The 21,956-nt window shown below is 58.4% G+C and overlaps 1 protein-coding gene across 1 annotated transcript; it reads right to left on the minus strand.

Moving 5' to 3' along the window:
- Window positions 1–197: 197 nt before the first annotated feature.
- On the minus strand, window positions 198–15,355 carry LOC308346392 (uncharacterized protein). The gene is made up of 12 exons (XM_080809271.1): window positions 15,069–15,355; window positions 11,122–11,683; window positions 10,515–10,635; window positions 8,432–8,524; window positions 7,506–7,606; window positions 5,964–6,056; window positions 5,256–5,388; window positions 3,651–3,764; window positions 3,288–3,443; window positions 2,724–2,848; window positions 2,072–2,161; window positions 198–1,209 (listed from the first exon to the last, which is right to left on the minus strand). Exons 1-12 carry the CDS (start codon window positions 15,298–15,300, stop codon window positions 1,155–1,157), a joined length of 1,875 nt encoding a protein of 624 aa, XP_080665397.1. The 5' UTR covers window positions 15,301–15,355; the 3' UTR covers window positions 198–1,154.
- Between the last annotated feature and the right edge of the window lie 6,601 nt (window positions 15,356–21,956).

Genomic DNA, 21,956 nt, shown 5'->3' on the forward strand with positions numbered 1-21,956 from the left:
TCCTGGGATCAAGTCCCACATTGGGCTCCCTGCTCAGCAGGAAGCCTGATTCTCCCTCTCCCCCTGCTTGTGTTTCCTCTCTTGCTGTCTCTCTCTATCAAGTAAATAAATTAAATCTTTAAAAATAAAAAAATAAAAACAAAAATAAAATTTCTTATTTTAAAAAGTAATAAAATAAAATAAAATGTGTTGATAAAAGGGTAAAAAGAGTTACTTTTATTAAATCTCAATCCTAAGTACACAAATGTTTTATATTCTACATGAAGAAATGCACAGTTTATCTCTAGCCCTTCTACTGCCCCGTGAAAGACAGTGGCTGCCCTGAGCAAAAGTACCCATGCAAACAACTGTTTGAGTTACAAGCTGAACTAGCCACTTATTTGATGCAACACCGTTTGGGGTTTTTTTTTGTTTTCTTTGTTGTTGTTGTTTTTAAGATTTTATTTATTTATTTGACAGAGATCACAAGTAGGCAGAGAGGCAGGCAGAGAGAGAAGGGGAAGTAGGCTCCCTGCAGAGCAGAGAGCCCACCACAGGGCTCGATCCCAGGACCCTGAGATCACAACCTGAGCCAAAGGCAGAGGCTTAACCCACTGAGCCACCCAGGCACCCCTAGGTTTTTTTTTTTTTTAAGATTTTATTTACTTGAGAGAGAGAGAGCATGAGCAGGGACAGGGGTAGAGGAAGAAGCAGACTCCCCACTGAGCAGGTAGCTGGACACAAGGCTCAATCCCAGGGCCCCAGGATCATGACCTGAGCCAAAGGCAGATGCTTCACCCGCTGAACCACATCAGGTGCCCCTGGAAAACCACTTTTACTTGAAAGAATGACCAATGGACAGACTATTCAGTTGTTGATGGCATTTTCTTGAGAATGGAGAATGTAGACTGACTGCTTCAGAGTAAACAACAGACAGTATTTGTTGCCAATGATAAACATTTGAGACCTCAAGGCAAAAATCAGGATTCTGGAAAACTTGTGTCTTCCACTGTGAGCCTGGGATTCCCAACCGCTACAGACTCTTCTGACGAAACTGACGGCAGCATCAACAACGGTGCTTTTTGGATAAGGTACGATAAAATGTGCCAACACCTGGGTCCGTGTCACTCCGTGGACTGGTGTTTGCCAGGTGACAAACACTCGATGTCACGAATTCACATATGGGTAGAAGAGCCATTCAAAATGCAACACAGGTCACGACATATTTTACTGCAACAGAGCATGCAAAGTTCATAAAACTCATCCAGCTGCGTTCAGAATCCATGTCCTAATCTTTAATCAACTACCACCCGTCCAGTTTGGGTTTGGTATCAAAGAAGAATAACAAATATCTACAAGAGGCATGACAGTACCCTCCCCTTCACCAACAGGAACTAGTTTATGAGTGGCTGGACCTTCCCCACGTGCATCAGCATGTGGGGAAGTTCAATCACAACAGATTGAACGCAGCAGCAGACACGAGGATCTACCCGTCTCCTAACAAGCCAGACAAAGGCATTTGCAAACGTATGAAACAATGACACCCAGATTAAGTTCGTTATTATTTCCGCAAATACTTAAATTTTTTCGTTTAAAAATCATTATTTGCCATGTTAACATGCTATGGGTTTATTATTATTTTAAAATAAGTCAATATTTCTAAATTAGTGTTATTTTTACATAAATACTAATTTGTTTCCAAACCTATTTATTCACATATAAATAATATCTATTATCACTTTGTTTACATGTACTGAATAAAAACCAATTTTCTATTTTAATGAATTACTACTATTTTAAACAAATACTGTAAATGAATTACTAAACATTTCTTGGTTTTAATTCCGAATGTGGTAATTCTTAGATATAATTACATAACCCACGGTTCTTTAGTTTAGTAATTGTTCAGAGTAAAGGGGTCCTGAAACCAAAACATCTGAGAACTGCTGGCCTAGGCCACAAGGCGAGGCTGTGTCTACTGAAAACAACCGGACCGTGCTCCGGCTGCCCCTTGGCCCGGCTCCCCACCCTGCCTGGGGCTGGACCCTCTCCTGGCACCTCCCCTGGAGCCTTGCAACCTGGGTCATCTTACCGGAGCCAGGAGAAGCAGCAGCAGCGGCAGCAAGATCCCTTGACCTGGATCTCCTCCAAGTCCGTATTGCCGCGTGGCTGGTCCTGCGTGCTGGGAGTGGGGAGATAGCCTCTGTGCACCCGGGAGCTCCTGGTCTGTGCACCCGTGAGCGTGTGCAAATGCAGTCTGGAGCACTGTCTTCCAGGACAACTGGGACACTAGCAGATTCCCCAAGATCCCACCCTTCCCTCTGGGGACCCCTAGGCAGCCTACCAGGGAGCCCTGGGAATTCTGGGAACAAGTCAGGACAGGAACACTCCGAGAGTCCTGCCCAGTGAAGCCTGGGAGCGGGGGCGGCAGGGAGACCAACCTCCCTAAGACCCCCAGGTGGGTGACAGTCCTGCCCTGCCTGCAGCGTTTTGTTGGGGACTCTGCGCAAGTCCTTGCCCAGACCCTTGCTCTCTGGCCTCAGTTTCCCTATCTGGGAATGGGGGTCACTGAGCTGTGAGACTCCAGCCTAAGGCTCCCAGTGCCTGGCAGGGACTGACCCTCCACACCCAGGGACTTGTGCCTTTGGCGTGGCCTTGCCCCACCTGGGCTCCGGCAGTACCCCGCCTCCGCAGGCTGCCCCTCCCCCTCTCTACCTACCCCCGCCCCTTATTCTCCCTCATACCTCACATAACCTGGGAATCTGTCCTGGAAGGAGGCCAGCCAGTCATCCACGGTCTCCCTGCTCTTGTCCTCACTGGACTGGAAGATCTCCATGATGGGCTCCTGTAGGTTGGCCAAGCCGAGGTCCTGTAGGGAGCAGCTGCGGGGTGAGCCGGGGCCCTGTGTTCCTAGCCTCCTCTCTCAAGAGGACCCACCCGCCTCACCCCTGTGCAGGCCCACACCCCAGGTCTACCCCTCGGGCCCAGGGCCGGCACTGCGGGTCAGGGCTACAGATGGTCCCGCTGACGTTACCCCCCGAGCTCCCCAGAGGCTTTCTCAGGCTGGGGCGGGGGAGGGCTGCCTTCCCCTAGTTGGGACCCGCCCGCCCCCATCTCTCAGCCTTGGCTGTGAAAGCAGGTGGCCCCAGCCTCGTGTGTGGGATTCGAGGCCCAGTGCTGGCGGGCCTGAGCGTGGTTTGGGTGAGGAGAGCACACAAGGCCCGGGCAGGGGACCAGGAGAGACAAGATCTGGAGAGGGGGAACAAAGCCCCACAGCCCCTGGCCCACCGGAGGGGCTCGCGGCTCACCCTGTGCCTCGTGAAGATGTCGTGCAGAGCCCTGGTGTCCGTCTGCACCTGGTGCTGCAGGCCCTCCCACTGCCTGGACTCCAGCGTCCTGAGGTGGGTGGCCAGGGCCCGGACATACTCCCCAAAGACCACCATGTGCAGACGTCGCATGGTTCTCTGCGCCCCCAAAAGAACAGAGATGGAGAGGCCTGAGTGAAAGCTGTCCCAGGACCTGGTCTGGCTTGTCCTCGTGGATGGGGCTGGCGGGCTGCCGGACAGATGCCTCGCGCCCGGGCCTGGCAGGGGCCTGTCCCCACCACCATTCGGATGGAAACCCTAACTGGTTTCTTGGCAAGCCCCCCGCCCCACAAGCTGGCCTCCTACCTCGTACGTGGCAGTGGAGTGCACGGTGGGGCAGCCCTCCAGGCCCTGCCACGGGAACTGCAGAGCTCCAACCAGACCCTTGCCCTTCTGCCCGAAGTGGCCCCTCAGCAGACTCTGAGGACGGGAGGGTCTGACGTCACGGAGGCCCGCGGCGCCCGGCTGGCTCCGCTCTCTCCCACCCTAGTCTCCTCCAGCCTTACGGGCCCCGCCTCTCCTCACTGGGCGCACAGTCCTGGACCAGAAGGGCCCACACGGAGGGAGCCAGTGGCTCATCCACTGTCCCAAAGCTCCGTCCACCCTCCCCCCGCCCACTCCCGGGAGTGGCCCAGATTCCAAGTGCAGCCCTTGACTTGAGCTCCTCCTTGGTGCCCTCCCAAGTCCTCCCAGGCCTCTCCCCTTGGTCCCCACAGGACCAAGGCCTCACACGGGACCTCAGTGATACTTCTCCCTCCAGATTAGCCTCCTGAAACATGGGACAAGGGCCTGCTTGGTTCTCAGTGGACACCAGAGGGGATGGGCATAGGGAAGGCAAGACCAGCCCACTCGGTGTTTAACCAGGGGACCCGAGAAGTCCCCTGGCATCCCCGCCCACCAGTGCCTTTCCGCAGCCTCGTCCGCCTCATCTGTAAAACAGGGTGCCAAGGCCAATTCATGAGCTGTGGCTGCCTGGAGCTCTGTGTAGAGAAGGACCCTGTGGCTCCAAATGGACCAGAACAGAACGCTGGGATTGATTAGTAAGGTCTGCCATGGCCCAGGGTGAGGCAAGGCAGCATGTCAGCCTTCCTGGGAGGGCATGACCTCTCTGGGTCCTCCCAGGCACTCAAATCTCTGTGGAAAATCCAGTGGCAGATGTCTCAGGAGCCGGTGGCGCAGTGGAAAATGGATCACTGGACAGAGCTGCAGGAACGGAGACCTGCCCACTACCACCTCCTATCTTCCACCCCGGAAGCCCCATGAGGACAGGGCCGTGAACCTCCAGTTTGAATGAGAAATGCCCTCCCGTGATTTCCACATCCTAGGAGACCACCTTGGCCTCGCAAGACGTCAGCTCTGGGGCCAGCCCCTGGGTATCCTCGGGGACTGCATTCTCTGGGGTATGTGGCAGCCATAGCTCAGGGGAGACAAAGATGGGCAGGCAGAGGCTCTGGGTCATTGTGAAGGGACTCCACCTGCCGTGGGTGCAGAACCAGATCCGGAGAGATGGAGAAGGTGTCAGGCCTCACCTGACCTGGCAGGAGAGCGGTTTCACAGGTGGAGAAAGGAAGAGGGGACAAAGGAAGGTGCCCTCAGGGAGGAGGGAACCAGGCCTCAGAAGGGGCAGAGAGCCCAAGCCCTGGGTGTCCCAGCCCACCCGCAGGGACAGGGCCCCTCTCTCAGGCCACTCAGGAAGCTGGCCCTGACCTTCTGCTCCAAAGGCATGGGGAAGGCAGGAGGCCTGACCAGGAACTAATCAGCGCCTGACCAGCACCTTGCCCTGTCAGCCCAGCAAAGGCTCTGCTGGGCTGGGCGCAAGTCTGGGGAGACACAGGCAGGCGCCTCCTGCCTAGGTTCTCTGGGAGCAGCAAAGACCCCTCATGGGGGGCAGGGGGCAGAGGGTGGCATCACCTGGCACAAGGCTCTGACTCTAGGCAGGAGGTGATCCCGGCTGTGGTCCTCAATGTCATGGATGGTCCCTTGCACATAGGGACCCAGGTCCACCCGCGGATCGCGCTTCTGGGTCAGCTCCTGCCACGTTTCCCTGGTGGGGCAACCAGTGGGGTCCATGGGGCCTGGCCCAGAGCCTGCCACAGCCCCCGGCTGCACACCACCCACACCGGTGCCCCTCTCCGCACTCGTGGACGCCCCCTCATTTCTGCTGCCGTTGCCGTCTACCCCGTCCACTGTTTTCTCCGACCGTATTGACAGACTGTTGTATCCACGTGGCTTAAAATGCCAAAGGTGCGGTGACTCCTCACTGACACCTGGCGTTCCCGTGCGCGGCGGTCGTCCCGCACGCGCACAGGGGTGTTAGCCCGCTTCTCTCGGGTGGTCCACGCGGACCCGCCGCCCGGCGGGCCTGCTCCCGCTGGCGCCGCCCACGCCCGGCCCCGCCCACGCCCGGCCCCGCCCACCGGCCCCGCCCACCGGCCCCGCCCACACTCGGGCGGCACCCCGCCGCCCCACCGGCCCCGCCCACACCGGCCACACCCTGACACGCCCACCGTCCCCGCCCACACCGGCCACACCCTGACACGCCCACCGGCCCCGCCCACACCGGCCACACCCTGACACGCCCACCGGCCCCGCCCACACACGGGCCGCAGCCGCGCGCACCTGAGGATGCAGCAGTTCGCCAGCACGTGCACCTCCGGGAAGGCCCCGGCGACCGCGTTCCGCTCGATGAAGTCCGCAGCCTTCCCCTGGTAGCTGCAGTGGCGAAGGGAGGCGAGTCCCCGCCCCCGGCCCGGCCCCAGCCCGGCCCCAGCCCGGCTCCAGCCCGGCCCCGCCCAGCCGCCCCCCACCCCCCGACTCGCTCCCTCCCCACTTCGCTGCCGCGTCCCTAGCAGAGTCACACTTTGGGGCACCGCAACCCCCGCTGCCGGACCCTGCAGCCGGACGCTTCCTAAGGACCTTTTCGTTTACTGCTCTCGGTGACCGTTAGTGGTAGATGCTTCCAGAACAAGACGGGCGTGGTTTTTCCCTGTGGACCTGGGAACTGCCGCGAATGCTATATTTGAGGGCTGCGCCCGCCCCCACCCTCGCCGTGAAGGAAGGGGAGGGAGGGGAGGCCGTGCTCCCGGAGCCGGGCTGGCCCGTCCACCCAGAGAGTCGGGGTGAGGCCTGGGCGTGCTGAGCTCTCAGGAAGGGGAGGCACCCCATGCCTGGGCTGGGCCACTGAAGCTCCCTTACAACAGAGAACAGGGAGAGGGTCAGGGACAGCACACTCCTCCCCAACGACAGGAAAGAAAGGGCACCTCACCTGTCTGAGTCCCAAGAACACAGATCAACCTGGCCACCCAGCCACATTTTCTTAAACCCTTAAAACCTGGCTGAATTTACTGAAAAATCCACGTTTGGTCTCTCTTAAGTAACCTGCTTCATGTCCGTCTGTAATGGAGCCCGTCCTAGGTGAACTCGGCTTCTCTGAAGGCCCCAGAGAGAGGCGCCTCCTAATGTGGTCTACACAGTGCTCCGTCTGAGACAAGGGGAGCCCACAACGCGGACCCCCCAGCCCCAGCCCGGCAGGAAAGAAGCAGGGTCCCCACCCAAACCCTGAGGCCAGGGCAGAGCCGGGTGTGTGGTGCAGGGGTCTGATGGTGAAAAGCAGAGTAAACAGGGAGGCTGGTCATCTACCGGGTCCCTGGCCAGGATCCGTAACCGAGATAATATTTGAATGAAATATTTTTTAAAAATCAACATCAGTCCAAAGCATCCATCATGAGTAAAACACCAAATTTTAAATAAGGACAGAATTCAACCCTGTACATTCGTGACTCCCCTCCTGGGCTTCCCCCTAATCCTAGTCCTGCTGCCCAGTATGGGAGCCACAGCCCCCTGTGGTGTTTAAAGGTCAATTAATTAAAATTAAATAAAATTTAACCGTGGTGTCTCCATGGAACTAGCTCGACGGCCACACAAGGCCAGAGCCTCCGTGTCAGACGATGCCGCCATGGGACATTTCTAGAGCCACGGCGGGAGGTGAAGCCAGACAGACTGGGAGTACCCGAAGCTGATGCTTGAACCTTCCCCTGCCTTGGGAACTGGCCAAGCACCTGGTGGCCAGAGGTTGGTGGCCGGGGCAGCACTCTAACTGGGGTTCTGTGGACCCAGCCTCCCATGCCTTCTTCTCTGGGCAAGGACCACCTTTTCACTTACCTTTTCAGAAAGTCCAAAAATTTTTCCAGAACCATCCCTTGCACCTGGCTACTGATAGGTAGTCCCATGGGGTGTACTGCATTCATGCTTTCTTCCAGCAGCTGTCAGTCAAAGCAAGTGGGCTCTCAGGGGGACCCAGGAACCTGTCACAAAGCCAGTGGACCCCAGGAGACTGTGTCCTCCCTCAGCGTGACTGACACTGTTCTTGCAGGAAGCGCTGGCATGCACAGGCCGCCCCAACACCTGTGCCGCTCTGCAGGCGGCACAGAGCAGACACCTCCCACCAGGCCCTCACTACCCCTTCCACACCCCCCATCTTGCCAGGCCTCTCTCCCTTGAACCCTCCACCGTGTCCTGCCATCAGCCAGCCTGCACATCCTCGTCTCCACGCATGGCGAGTCTTCTCCCCTTTGGCCTGCTCGGCATGAAGACATTGAGGATGCTTAACATCACCTCCTTTTCTCCCTCCAACTCTGAGCAGCCAAGAGAAGCAACAGAAATCCCCAGCACCAGAACCTCTTAAAAAAAAAAAAAAAAGCCCCCCTCCCTTCACCACCACCACACACGCTGGTGGCCTCTCCGCCTCCTGGGCCAAACATCCTTCACCCCAATAGGGCTCTACCCTCTCCCTAAGGCGTCCCCAGACAGCGGTCCCAGTGCAGGTCCTACCTGAGGCCCAAGCAAGACCGTGAGTTGAGACATTCCAGGAAGAGGCCCCTCCCCAGAAGATATGGCCAGCAGCCCTGCCCTGGCGCCCCTCAGAGTCTGATGCTTCGATGCCCGGGGCCCACCCTCCACCGTGCCGCCCATCCTTGCTGCAGGAGTGCCCCACCACCTGTCAGCCATCCCCCCTCACCAGGCCAGGTTCTCAGGAAGGGGCCAAGGACCCCGTGTGGCAGGCTGGGAGGGTGCAGACAGGTGCGTACCTGGAAAACGTCGAGAAACCTTGGGTGGGAACACCGGGCAGACTCTTTCAGATCATAGAGCAGGACTCTGTCTAGACGCTTTCTCAACTCTTCCTGCCCAGAAAACGGTAAAAGCAACTTCTTTTTATTTATTTATTTATTTATTTGACAGACAGAGATCACAAGTAGGCAGAGAGGCAGGCAGAGAGAGAGAGGAAGGGAAGCAGGCTTCCCGCTGAGCAGAGAGCCCGATGCGGGGCTCGATCCCAGGACCCTGGGACCATGACCTGAGCTGAAAGCAGAGGCTTTAACCCACTGAGCCACCCAGGTGCCCCGGTAAAAGCAACTTCTATCCCCACCCCCGTTCCTCTCTGGGGCACACCAGATCCAGCCCCCAACTGAGGACGGGGGGAGAGGGTGAGAACCGGAGCCAGCCCAGGGACCGTCGGCCAGCGGCCTGAAATCCCCCCAACCCCAAGGGACCCAGTTCTGAGTAAACCTCCGCTCTCACAGCCTCCAGCCCTCCGTCCCTCATGGGTGGCCCATGCAACACCTTCTAGACCCACCCTCCTCCTGGTTCCTGGCAGGTCCTCCCCCGTGCCCCACCCACTCACTCACCTGGGGGCGACAAGCCCCTACCACACCTGGGCAGCCAGAGCTCTTCCATGGGTGAGACCTGAGAGGGGCACCCAGACACCCACAGCCTGGGGGACATGGGCGACATGGACTGCTGGGGACCAGGGGGTGCCAGGGAGACCCAGGGTACTGGGGATCAGCTTGTGGCCAAAAACCGAAGTGTGACTTCTCGGGCCCGACCACAGTCAATGACAAAGGCTGTCTCTGGCAGGTTCCCAGAGGAAGCTGCCCTCCTCACCGGGGCTTATGACGCAGCCAGCGCCATGTGGTCTCAGGGAGGCCTCAGCCTGGCTGTCCCCCCTCCCATGCATGGTCTCACTCCCAGCCCAGGCACCTCCATCTGGAGGCCTGCTTACTGGGAGCCCCGGGCAGGCCGAAGCCTTCTTCTCTGAGGAAAGGGACAGCCTAGAAGCCAATTTTCCCCATCGACTTAGCACTCAGTACTTTCCCAAGCCTAGCCCTGTGCCTGTCACGCCCTGTTCTCACCCACCAAACAGCAGGGAGCTGTGTCTGGCCACCTGGGCTGGGAGAGGGTCCTGACCCCACGTCAGGAGGCTAGCCATCTCCTGGCCCAGGTGCTGGGGATGGAACAGGTACCGCTCCCACTAAGCCTCTCGCCGGCACCACCGCAGTAAGACACGGAGGGAAGGCTACATGGTCATGTTCATTTCGGCTGCCTGTCCGAATGGACAGCTCGACACACAGCACATCCCTTGACAGATGGGGTATGGGAGATCAGGGAATGCTAAGACCTGTCTTCCTTCATTCAGCCCAGACTGCAACTCCACAGTTTTGGGGGGAACCACGAAGGACAGGGGGCCTCAAAACCCAGGGGCTTCAAGGAGACAGAGCCCTGAGTTCGCAGCCAAGGAAAAGGCCAGACACTTATACACCATTTACTGGAAAGTTCCAGCTAAATCGATACCAATTCTTTATGGCACTGTCGTAAAGCTTTGTCTCTCAGTCCATGAGCTAGGAAAGGCAGAGGGCTTCCCTGTATCCCGAACATCTCTTCCCCCCGTCCCCAGGACTCTTGACACGTCTGTGCCAAGACCAGGAACACTAGTACAGGAGATCACGTTAGTTAAAAGCGATCACAGCTGGAGAGTGCGCTGTCCCCTCCAGTCCTCCTTGTGTCTGCCGTGGATTCACCACGTGCACCCACCTTGGGGCGGCCGGCTTTCCACCTGGGGATCAGCGGCCCTGCTCTGGAGCTGCTGGTGTGGAAGAAGCCAGACCGTCCTCACTGGCCAAGGCAGAGACCTCCGGTCAGGCGCTCTCCCTATGGGCCCGCTAGACGATGCTCCTCCCACCTCGGAGCACGTGACGGTGCTCAAGGATCAGAGCCGACACACCGCCACTCCCGCAGCCCCCCACCCAGGGCCACCCTGGCCCAGCCTCTGCCTGCTGGGCCCCAGATGTGGGACGAGGAGGCCTCTGGGTGACGGATACTGCTGGACCCATTTACCTGGATCAGCCCTACCAGCATCTGCTGCATTTGGGACATCCAGGTAACAAACATCAGGGGGTCCAGGAGGTGCCCAACCACTGGCTCCTGGGAGGTCCGGCGCACTTTTGCAAGTGTCTCCCTGTGGGTCAGAAGGAGCCATGAGGGGCCAAGAGCTGAGCCGGGTCGGCGGAGGGGCGGCGACGTGGAGGACAGCTCAGTGCTAAGGGCAGGGCACCCCAGGCCGGGCCTCGCCCCCTCCCCGGCCTGTGCTGCCTGCCCCCCAGCCCTGCACAAGGCCCCGTGACTGGAGAGGGCAGCCGGGGTTGAGACGTGGGAGCGAGAGGCTCTGTTGTTGTCGACAAGTCTCGGCGGTCTCTCACACACACACACACCCCCAACGTGCTAAACACCCATACACACACCACACAACAGACTCACGGACACGCATGAACACAGGCCTGTGCACACGCTGTCCCCAAGGCCAGCTGCGTCCGCCCTTCTCCGACCACCGGCCCCGCCCCGGCGGCTCCTCTGAAGGCTCTCTGTGGGCCACAGCTCCGGCCCTCGGGCCTCCCCCAGAGCAGTGGCCTCGCCCGGGACCCCAAGATCCCCCAAGAGGACTCACCCAGGCTGCTCGAACAAGTCGGTCTTGCCCCAGGTGTACAGGACCTGACAGCTTTTCAAGTTGGCGCCGCAGGACTGAGTGAGCTCGGAGAGGCGGCCGAGGAGAACCTCGTGGAAGTATGTTCTGTAGACCTCCCAGAGGCAGGGCCCCAACCGGCTCGCCCGCGGGGACGCCAGGCCCTGTCTCACTGCCTTGTCTAGCTTCTCCAGGTACAGGTCCAGCTGGTCCTTGGGGCCCAGGGTGGGCACTCGGGTCTCAGCATCGTTTCTCAGTAGCTTATTCAGCTGACCGGCCCAGGTGGCCACTCTGCTGTTCTGGGCGGCACTGGCCTCCCGCCTTTCGTGCTGGTGCTGTGTCCACTCCACAGTGGCCAGCACCGCCTGGAGTTTCTGCTCCAGCTCCTGGCTGGGCCCAGTGCCGTCCAGAGCCTGCTGGACAACCTGCCACATGCTCTGGGCCACAGCTTCATACTGGGGGCCGCAGTCCTGCCCTTCCTCCTCCAACGTGGAGATGCTCTGGCAGGCCTCCCAGAACTGCCCATCCTGGACCAACTCCAGGAAGCCTGGAAGAAAGAGAGCAAAAGGACGGCTCAGCAGGGCGCCTGGAAGGCCTGCGGATGCGGGAGGGGGAGGGGCGCCCTGGAGCCGGGTGGGGGTGGGCTGCGCTGTACGGAACCCATCCACCACCCAGGAACCAGCAAGAAGACCCCGAGGAGGTTTCAAGAGCCTTTGGGAAAGAAGCGCCTCGTGGCCAGTCAGGATCCGAAGGCCACAGGCTTATTACGACGGTTGCAGAAGACTTGTGGGCTTCCGGTATCGCCTCCGGAGCAGAAAAACCTAACACCCGCGGTTTCTTCCCGAGAACCTGTAGGCTCCCACGGCCCTGCATGGCCCGTGCCTTCCTCAGCTGTGGGCCTGCTAACCCAGCACGGAGACGGCAAAAGCACTTGCCCCACCAGAGGCCCAGAGAGGGAGGTCCAGCAGACGTAGTGGAAAATGTTCCAGCAAGGGGTTCTCGGAAGGAATGCACGTCAGGACCACAGCCCAGACTGGAATGTGCACATATTTCTTTTTTTTTTTTTTTTTTAAGATTTTATTCATTCATTTGAGAGAGATACAGCGACAGAGAGCGAGAGAGAGTGAGCACAAGCAGGGGGAGAGGCAGAGGGAGAGGGAGAAGCAGACTCCCCGCTGAGCTGGGAGCCCCACATGGGGCTCCATCCCAGGACCTGGAGATCATGACCTGAGCCAAAGGCAGACACTTAAACCCTCTGAGCCACCCAGGTGCCCTGGAATGTGCATTTCTGACAGGTGCCCAGGTGGTGCTAATGGTGCTGGTCCTCGGCCTCCTGCTGTGCCCAGAGGGAGAGACGGGAAGGGAAGGATTCTGCTTTGGATCCCAGAGGAACCCCACCATGACTCCCCAGCCTGTAGCTGCAGGAAGCCGGTCCAGTGAGAGTCAACACCAAAGGAGGAATTGGTGGGCAGGGTTGTCCAAAGCATTTGAACACTTAGACACCAATTCTTCTGGACCAAGTCAACTTGAAAGGGCATTTTTGAGCTTTAACTTCTGGAAATTTCAAAGTGAGAGGGTGTTATATTCCAAGTTGGGACTCAGAGTGCCTTTCTGTTGTCAAGGGCAACATGTCCTCCCCTTTCCTATTTCTCCTTTCTGACAGCTGGAATGTACATGTGAGGCCAGGACCTGGGCAGCCATGCTGCGCCATGAGACTGGAACCCCATGTGGAGGATAATGAAGGAATACAACGGAGAGGACTGGGTCTCTGAGCCCTGAGAAGCCCCAAACCACCTACTCAAATCCTCCATGAGAGAAGCAAATTTTATCTGGCTTTATCTTAAGTCCCTAGTTTGTTGGGTCTCTCAGTGAAAACATCTGAACTTATAATAATACAAAGAATTGAGGAGGAGTGGAGTATGGGATGGAAATTATTTTGAATCCAAACAGGACGGCCTTCCACGGCATGTAATTATTTTGAGTCCCTATCGCATCTCATAGACAGCTCCTTGTTGCTAGTGATTAATTAGCTTAGACTCGACACTAGGGACTGTAAGTGCGGCAACCGCTGCGGTTCCACCGGACGCAGGGCTGCTCGGACACCCTTGCCTTTCCTTCCAGAGCCGCACCGTCCAACACGGCAGCCCCAAGCCCCACGTGGTTACTGAGCCCTTGAAATGTGCAAACTTAGCTGTTGTCAGTGTAGACCACACAGCAGAATGTAAAGACTTAGCGGGGGCGGGGCGGGGGGAGAGAACAATGTTAAATATCTTGATTCTAATACTGATGGAAAGTTGAAACATGCTGAAATACTATGTTAGCTATATTGGGCTAAATAAAGTATATTACTGAAACTAATTTCACCTGTTTCTTCTTATATTTTTAGTGTGACTCCTGAAAACGGCTCCCGCGCTATTTCCCTGGGGCAGCACTTACTCCTCTAGAACCTGCTTGCTCCCTCCCTCCAGCATGGGGCCCCTGTTTATCCTGCACCAACCTGGCTGTTTTCTGGGTAGGAGGCCATCATCCCCCTACCCAAAAACAGAAGAGCTGACCTTACAAAGCCCTGAGACCTCCCGGGCTTTGCGCAAACATGGCTGCATTGGTACCATTTCTTTAGCAAGGATACTGGGGGGCATGGGTCAGGCAGACAAAGGCAGACGTGGGGGTGGGGGCCCTGTTGTGTCCACCCGTGCCCCAGGCAGGCCCTTTGAGCCGAGCACAGCTTGGCTACTCCCGGCCACCAGCCCATCTCCTGGCATCACAGGCCAGCAACACGAGGGGCCGGCAACAGCTGGCCAGAGAATGAAAGTGAAATGCCCCTGAAAAGTGGCCATCCTGGCAAGGTTGCCCCAATGTCACCAGGCACAGGGCAAGCAAGGATGGGGGGGACCCTCAAAGATGCCATCGCCCGTGAATCAACTGATAAACACTTGTCCCCTCTTGAATGACGATGCCTGGTGCCAGAGATGGAAAGGAACGGGTGACATGTTACGGCCCCATGACCCCATGCTCCCAGGGCCATTCTGCAACTTCCCCCAGCTTCAGGGAAAAGCTGAAGCGTTTGCCCCTCAGAAAAACATTCCCCGGATTGTCAAGGTCCCACAAACCCACAGCGGACCTGAGCTTTCATAAGCAGCCGGCCCCAGCCCCGCTGTTGCACTCACGGTCATTTAGCGAGCTTCTCTGGGCACAGACCCTCGCTGGGTCACGGGGACACAAACACGGCTCAGACACAGATGCACACGCTCCGACCCCACCCCAGGCCCCTCTTCGCTCACTCCTGCAGCCCTAGCCTGGGGCCCAAGCCGGAGCCTGCTCTGCCGTGGAACCGTGACCTGCTCGGCGGCTGCGGGTCCCCGGGCAAAGAGCCCCGCCACCCTGAACCTTGGTTTCGCCAGCTTTGCCACCAAGAGGTGCTTCTCACGGGTGTGGTGACTACGGGCCTCTTCACTCGGCTTCGGTCCTTCTCCTGCTCCCCCTGCACCGTGTCGGAGCCCCCCTGGGCTCGGCCGCCCGCACCCACGGCCCGCTGCATGGTGGGTGGAGGGGCCCGCGAGCAGCCCCGCTCACCACGGAGGTCCAGGCACACTTCTTGCTGGGCCCGGTCCCCTCCAGGCGCCCAGAGCGACATCTGCAAGGCTGGCACGTGCAGTAAATGCTGCACGAAACGATAAACACGTGCGCAAAAACATGAAGGAACGGGACAAAGGCTCCAGATATAAAGGTGAGACCCAGGGACGCCTGGGGGGCCCAGCGGCTCGAGCGTCTGCCTTCTGCTCTTGTCGCGATCCCGGGGTCCTGGGGTCAGCGGGAAGCCTGCTTCTCCCTCTGCCTGCCGCGCCCCCCTCACTGTACTCTCTCTTGCTCTCTCTCTCTCTCTCTCTCAAATAAATAATCTTTAAAAGAAACATATAAGGCAAGACGCCTACCTTTGGAAGTTTCTGTCAGATGAAAAACATCTCGGGGTCCTTTATTCCCGAGCAATCGTCCCCTCAACCCTGCGATGCGCCGCACCAGCTTTGGAGGACGGCCCTTGTGCTGTTGCCTCCGGTTGCCCGGAGCCTCACTGGGCAGGATTTGCTGGAGCTCGCTGCCTGCTTTTCCTTCCTCCAGCCCGGGTTTCTTCTTGCCCCAGAGGCCATTTCTCTTCAGCCGGTCCATCTCTCTGCCTTTGTGCCCCACCGACCGCAGCCCAGCCCTAGAGACGCCCTCCCACCGGCCTGCAACCGAACAAAAGAAAAAAATGGGAGGAAGCTGGAAACTGCCAGAGAAACTTCCTCTGCGTCTACAAACATGGGTGTTGGGCGCCTGGACGGCTCAGTGGGTTAAGCCTCTGCCTTTGGCTCAGGTCATGGTCCCAGAGTCCTGGGATCGAGCCCCGCATCGGGCTCTCTGCTCAATGAGGAGCCTGCTTCTCCCTCTCCCTCTGTCTGCCCCTCGCCCTGCTCGTGCGCTTTCCCACAAATAAGTAAATAAATTTTTTTTTTTTATGTTGAATGATTCACGAATCTGTGTGTCATGGTCACACAGGGGCCGTGCTCATCTTCTCTGTATCCTTCCACTTTTAGTGTATGTGATGCTGAAATGAGAACGCTCTTTTCCCTTACGGTAAAACATGCACAACATCCAAGTCACTATTCTGACCGTTTGTAAGCGGGCCATTCAGCGCTGCAGCGTGACACCCCTTAACGAAGCTGTGCGATTGTCCCCACTATCCATCTCCAGAACTTTTTGGTCATTGCAAACAAAAACTTGTCCCCTTTGAACAGGAACACCCATCCCCCCGCCCCAGCCCCTGACGCCCGCCACCCTACTTTCTGTCTCTGTAACTCTGACCGTTCTAGGGACCTCACAGAGGTGGAACAAGGCGTTTGTCCTTGTGTGGCTGACACCATGTCCTCAAGCTTCATCCATGTTGTCGCAGAATTTCCTTCCCTTTTCTTTTTTTCAAAAGATTTTATCTATTTATTTGACAGAAAGAGAAAGTGAGAGAGGGAACACAAGCAGGGCAACCGGGAGAGGGAGAAGCAGGCTCCCCGCCGAGCAGAGCGCCCGATGTGGGGCTCGATCCCAGGACCCTGGGATCATGACCTGAACCAAGGCAGAGGCTCAAAGACTGAGCCACCCAGGCGCCCCTCCTTCCTTTTTAAGGCTGCGTCGTACTCCACTGCGAGCACGGGCCACCCCTCTGTACGAACTCACGCATCCATGGGCACTTGGACGGCTTCACGTGTCAGCTCCCACGGATAATGCTGTTGAACGTGGGCGTGCCGATGTCGGTTCAAGTCCCTGCTCCCCGTCTCTAGCTGTGGTTTCGTTCTCACCAACAAGGGCTTGATCACTGCCGTGGTTCCTGAAAGCCTCTCTCTCCTTAGAAGCGCTCACTGCCCAGGAGGCCACACTGGACCCCGCCACCAGCGGCATCGCCCAGACCCTGGAGCGGCTTCTGTCCAGTGTGGGCCGGTGCCACCTTTCTCCCTCTGGACCACCTGCTCCCCAGCCGCAGGGACCTAACGGTGCCCGCTCTGGGCTCTGACCCAACAGGCCGGCTCTGCCTTCCACATCCAACATGGAAACTCGGCTCTACCTCCCCCAGACGACGGTTGTCAGCCGCTAGCCAGGGAGCCCCTAGGACACGCTGGGGGTCTCCTACCTGGACCCCACACAGCCCGCAGGAGTGTCCTGCTGCTTCTGCAACAAATTACCGTACGCATAGAGGCCCAAACCGCACAAGTTTTGTGTGCTTCTGCTGTGGAGGTCAGGGTTCTGGCCAGGGTCTCTCTGGGCTGTGTTCCCCCCTCCGTTTCCCGTGTTCCCCCCTTCCAGGTGCTGCCTGCCCTCGTGGCTCACGGAGCCTTTCCTCTAGGCTGCAGACCCAGCAACCGCCGGCTCACATCTGCTCTCGGCTCTGCTTCAGTCTCCCCCTGCGAAGGATCCCGTGATGGCCGCACGCCCCCCGGCCTCCCAGGCTGGGTCCCTCTGTAAGGTGCTCCACCAGCAGCCTCGTTTCCGTCGGCATCCGTCGCTCCCCTTTGTGGTGGAACCAGGCGTGTGTGCGGGCGTCTTGGGGGTGCTGTTCTGTCTGCCACACACCCCCTTAGCTGCAACCTCCCCCCTCTCCCAGCTTCACTGCATGACTTCTGGAAACACTGCACATCGCCACGCTCCAGCGGCCAAGGGTGGGCCACCAAGATGGCGTGTGGATTGTTTTACATGAAACTACTTGGGAAGGTCCCTCAGACCCTCCTCTGTCCCCCGAAAGCAGAAAGTAAGTCCCCCCCCACGAAAGGCGCCCTGTCGGTAAAGAAAAAGACAGCCTCATCACCAGAGATGGGAAAGTCAGAGCCACAAAGGCCATACAAACAGCTGCTTGACTTTTCACTAATCTCCTACTTCAGTCCAAAACCCTTTGGTTTTTTTCTCCTGTGGATCTGTCTCCGGTCACTTTAATTCTCCTTCTGGCTGGAAGCCGTGAGGGTGGAGAGGAGTGTGTGCTCCCCTACAGCACTGGTCCCTCCAAACCCCCACCCCACCAAGGCAGCGGGATCTGGTCTTTCCTCGAAGGGATCACACACAGCACAGTCCCGTGGGCCCTGTCATGGGGGCCCCTGTTGGCGTGCGAGAACAGTCCTCTGTTTCTAGAACGGCGGCCTAAGGACAGCCCTGGCTTATTCGTCGTTCCCTGTGGTCAGTACTTCCTGCTCACAGAGACAGAAACGCGCACGTACCCACACCGCACGACGGGACACGGTGACAGAACACACGGAGTTCTCGGGGGTCTGGGCACCGCCATACACGTATACCACAATATCCCCCCATGTGTGCAAAATAGGGCTTCTGTCCCGAGCGGGGCGCTTGTCCTGGACAACGTCCTTCACTCCCTGACAGCGGCACGAGGCAGGCCCTAACTGACAGGTGCCGTGGGACAAGGCGATGCCCGGGACTCCGGAGCTAGAAGGTGCTGGAACCCGGGTTTAGCCTGCAGAGCAGCTCCTCCTAGAAACGCTGGGGGCGAGGGATGCTCCCAGAGTATCCTTTTTTCCTGATCCAAAGACCTTTGGGCTGTGAATGTATCCAGAATCCAGAACCAGAAAGATGCTCCCACCGCCTCAAGGGAAGTCCATACACATGTGCTTGCCCAGGCCGCACCCCCGGGTGTGAGCGCTCACACGCGTTCAGATGTGAACCTTGGCGAGGCTGTGGGGACAAAGGGGTGACCGGTAGGGGCAGGAGGGGGACCCAAGAACAAAACCACCCCCTCAGCTGGGCTTGGGGACAGCAGAGGAGCCACCACCCCCATCACTAGATGCCTCGCTCCTGTAAACTGATAAACCCCAGACTTGGGAAACTCTTGGGGCCAGAAGGAGGGTCTGCCAGGCCAGAGAGAAACTGTCTCCGGGAATCCCCGAAGGGCCCGTCCTGTTCAGGAAGGAAAGGGTTTTACTTTCAGTTTTGCTTACCATTTTTCTGTTGTTTCTCGGAAACCACTGAGAAGTTCTCATTTATTTTGTTCAGAACAATCTTGGTGGGTGAGCTCCTGTGAGACACAAACACCTGCTCCCTGTGGGGTCTCCAAGCCCTTACAGGACACCCCAGGGCCCGCACAGCCCACAGCCACCGCCTGCGAGGACGTCCTGCCCTCCCTCCCCTCTAGTTCCAGGGGCTGCCTGGCCGGCTCCTCACGCCCCGACGGCACTGGAGGGACCCCCAGGCTCCCCTCAATGCCCCCTCCCCTCCACACTGCTGGGCGCACCCCTGCAGGGGTCCCAGGAAAGCCTCACCTGAGCCAGCTGCTTACATGTTCCCACAGCACAAGTGAGCTCAAGACGGAGACTCTCCCCATGACTCTGAGGGCCCCCCAAACCCTCCAGGCCAGTTCTCTCCCTTGGCACCGAAATCCCAAAGCTTTCCTACTAGGTTCACCAGACAGATTGGATCAAAGCACCGTCACCCCCTTTTTCTCGCTTCGGATGGGTGGGACTGGGAACCCGGCCATGCATCCCCATGGTTCCCATGCGCCAGAAAGTGGTCCCCTCGGCACTGGGGTAGGGGGACACGTGCCAGATCCATCAAGGTTTTAAACATGCCCTCAGACCACAATCCCACTACGAAAACTTCTGACGTCCCGGCAGAAAGATGCAGATTCGCTGCACTAAGAGGACCGTAGTGTCTTCATGGGAAGTTGAAGCCACCTACAGGCTGACGAGGCTCCTGGCTGAGAGGGGAGAGAGCCAAGGGCAGCGCTCACGGCTTCTAGAGACACCCCTGCTCCCTGCTCAGGGCCCACCTTGCCGTGGAAGCCGGCAAGACCGCATCCCTGGCCAGTCATCCCCTCTCTTCTTCTGACCACACCTGGGAAAGCTGCCCACCCTTAAGGACTTGTGTGATGCCTCCGGGACACTCGCAGTCACATCTGCACAGTCCCTTTCTCCACATCCCATAGTCGCATGTCCCAGGGGGTTGGGGCGGGAACATCTTTACACCTTTCCTGTGACTCTGCCAACCACGACAGTACACCCTGCAGACTGCTCGTGGTCACCCACGTTGTCCTCCTCACTCCCTTCTCTGGCGGCATCCTTGATCCCTCAGGAGGACGGACGGTGGGCTACTCAGCCACTCCTTCTGTTGGAAAATAAATGGAATTTTCTCTTGGGTCCACTTAAAGATAAGCCTAGTGAAATCCCAAACTCGTCTTTCAGTACTCATCAGTGACTGACCATAAAGCCGAGACAAGGATTTTTGGCAAGCAGCAAATTCTACACTGGCTCCCTGACCCACGGGATAAAGGTTTTCGAGATAGAAAAAGCAGAGGCCAATCGACAATAAAACAAGTGCTCAGGGGTATCCTAGAGATGGGGGGCGCCATCAAAGACAGACATACACTCCCACCTAACTCCAGAGGGAGATAACCCTGCCGTCCAGCTCCAAGTCCCGCCAGTCCCACCCCCTCATACAAAATCCTCCCTTCCAAAGTATATGAAATCCGGTAGCTTGTCTCTGTTCCCACCACTGTCCCATCCAAGCACTCTCAGCACAGACCAGCGACTGCGAGGTTGTCCTCCTAAAGGATCGCTCCAGGGCTGGTCTTGGGCTCACACGCAGATCCGCTCAACTCACCCCTACCCAGCCGCACTTCTGTACCCCAAGGTCTCAGTCACAATTTTGAGGGGACCTTGAAGTCCTAAATATCTTTTGGCCCATCCCACTTCCCGTCCTCCCCAATCCTTCAGTGCTCCTGCCAACCCCTTCCCTCCTTCTCCTGCTCCTCCTCCAGGAGGCAGGCCAGCCCCCAAGACAAGAACAAAAGAGCCCCATGCGTACCCCATGACCCTGACCTTCTCTACGTCTTCACTGTTCAGCAAACCTCTTCCCAAAGGCTGGTCAGCTGCATGAGCTCGGGCCTGGGGTTGCCACCGAGTCCCGGCGCCTCTCACAGCCTCAAGCAGCCACGGATCAGTCCAGAATTGCTGAACGAACGAATGAATGAATGAGTGAGCAGGTGGACGAAAGCCTCTCTGAGGCCCCTCCCCCTGCACCCCTCCTGTGGCCTGGGGGCTGGGCCAGGGCCCTTCAAGGCCCACTGACTCTGAGGCTGGGTGACTCCCCAGGCTTTGCTCCCCTCTCAGGAGCAGTGGGCCTGCTGGCAGTGGCCCCCACAGCCCCCATGAGCGATCATATTTCCATGAGTGGAATGTGGAAACTTCGCAGTGGGCTGTTCCCATGGTGTTGCCTAAGCGGGGCTGGGGCCCCGAGAGAAGGGACTTTCCCCGCTCAGGTGCCCCTCAGACCCCCACTCTCTGTAAAGCTGTACAATTCTCCTTATTCATGGTGGTGCCGACTTTCCCTTTCAGGATCTGCACCGGTGTCTGTCTCCCCCCACTCCTGGCGGCTGCTGGCTGAGGGGGGTGCGGGGCCGAGTGGAGGCAGGCCGGGGCGAGCAGCTGGCCCTGGGAGGGGAGGTGGGCATGTGTGTGGGGAAACGCCCTGGAGGTGACCCCAGACCACAGAGCCCCGGGTCAGTCTGGCCCACCGGGGACGAGAAAGCTTGTCTTCATTTATTAGTTCGGAGTCCCGCGGATGCGCTGGGACTGTAGCCAGAGTCTAGCAAAACGCCTCTTCTCTCTCCTAGAATCCTGAAGAAACCTGGCAGGGGACCCACGGATGGGGACAGATGTTCCAGTCCGCACTCACCTTCATGCTCCCTGCCAGCAGAGCCCCCAAGAGGGCCAGTGTGGACACGGGCGGTGCCCCCCACACCCGGAGGTGGCAGTGAGTGGCCAGAGGCTGCAGTGTCCGCCCCCAGCCCCTACAGACCCATCCCCGGAAGCCCACGGCCTCTCCTCTTCCTTCACGGGCGGATGCCATCAGCCTGGACACGGTCACCAGGGCAGGACACGAGCAAGGGGGAGGAGGGGTGTGTGGAGGCTGGGACCCCAAATTCAGGATATGAAGAAATACCTCAATAAGGATCCGCTTGCAGTTGCGTGAAGGATTGGGGGATACTAATCATTTTGAGAGTTTCAATAAATATGCAGGGTCAAGGGAAAGGCCGGTGGGTGGGGGAGGGGAACCAGCGCGCTGCGGGGCGCCAGGCGGGGAGGCAGGCTCAGAACGCGGGGCACAGAGCGCGCGGCTGGGGGCCGCCCGCCGAGCCCCCCCCCCCAGCCCCCGGGGCCTGGGCACCCGAGGGAGCTCGGGGTCACGGTCCGCGGCCCCCGGGCTCCGCTCTCCTCTCGGGGAGACGGTGCCCCCGCGCCGCCCCCGCAGGCCGGGAGCCCCCCACCCACCCGCGCTCGCCGGCCCCGCCTCCGCCTCCC

This window comes from Martes martes, assembly GCF_963455335.1.
Source record: "Martes martes genome assembly, chromosome: 7".
In the NCBI taxonomy this organism is placed as follows: Eukaryota; Metazoa; Chordata; class Mammalia; order Carnivora; family Mustelidae; genus Martes; species Martes martes.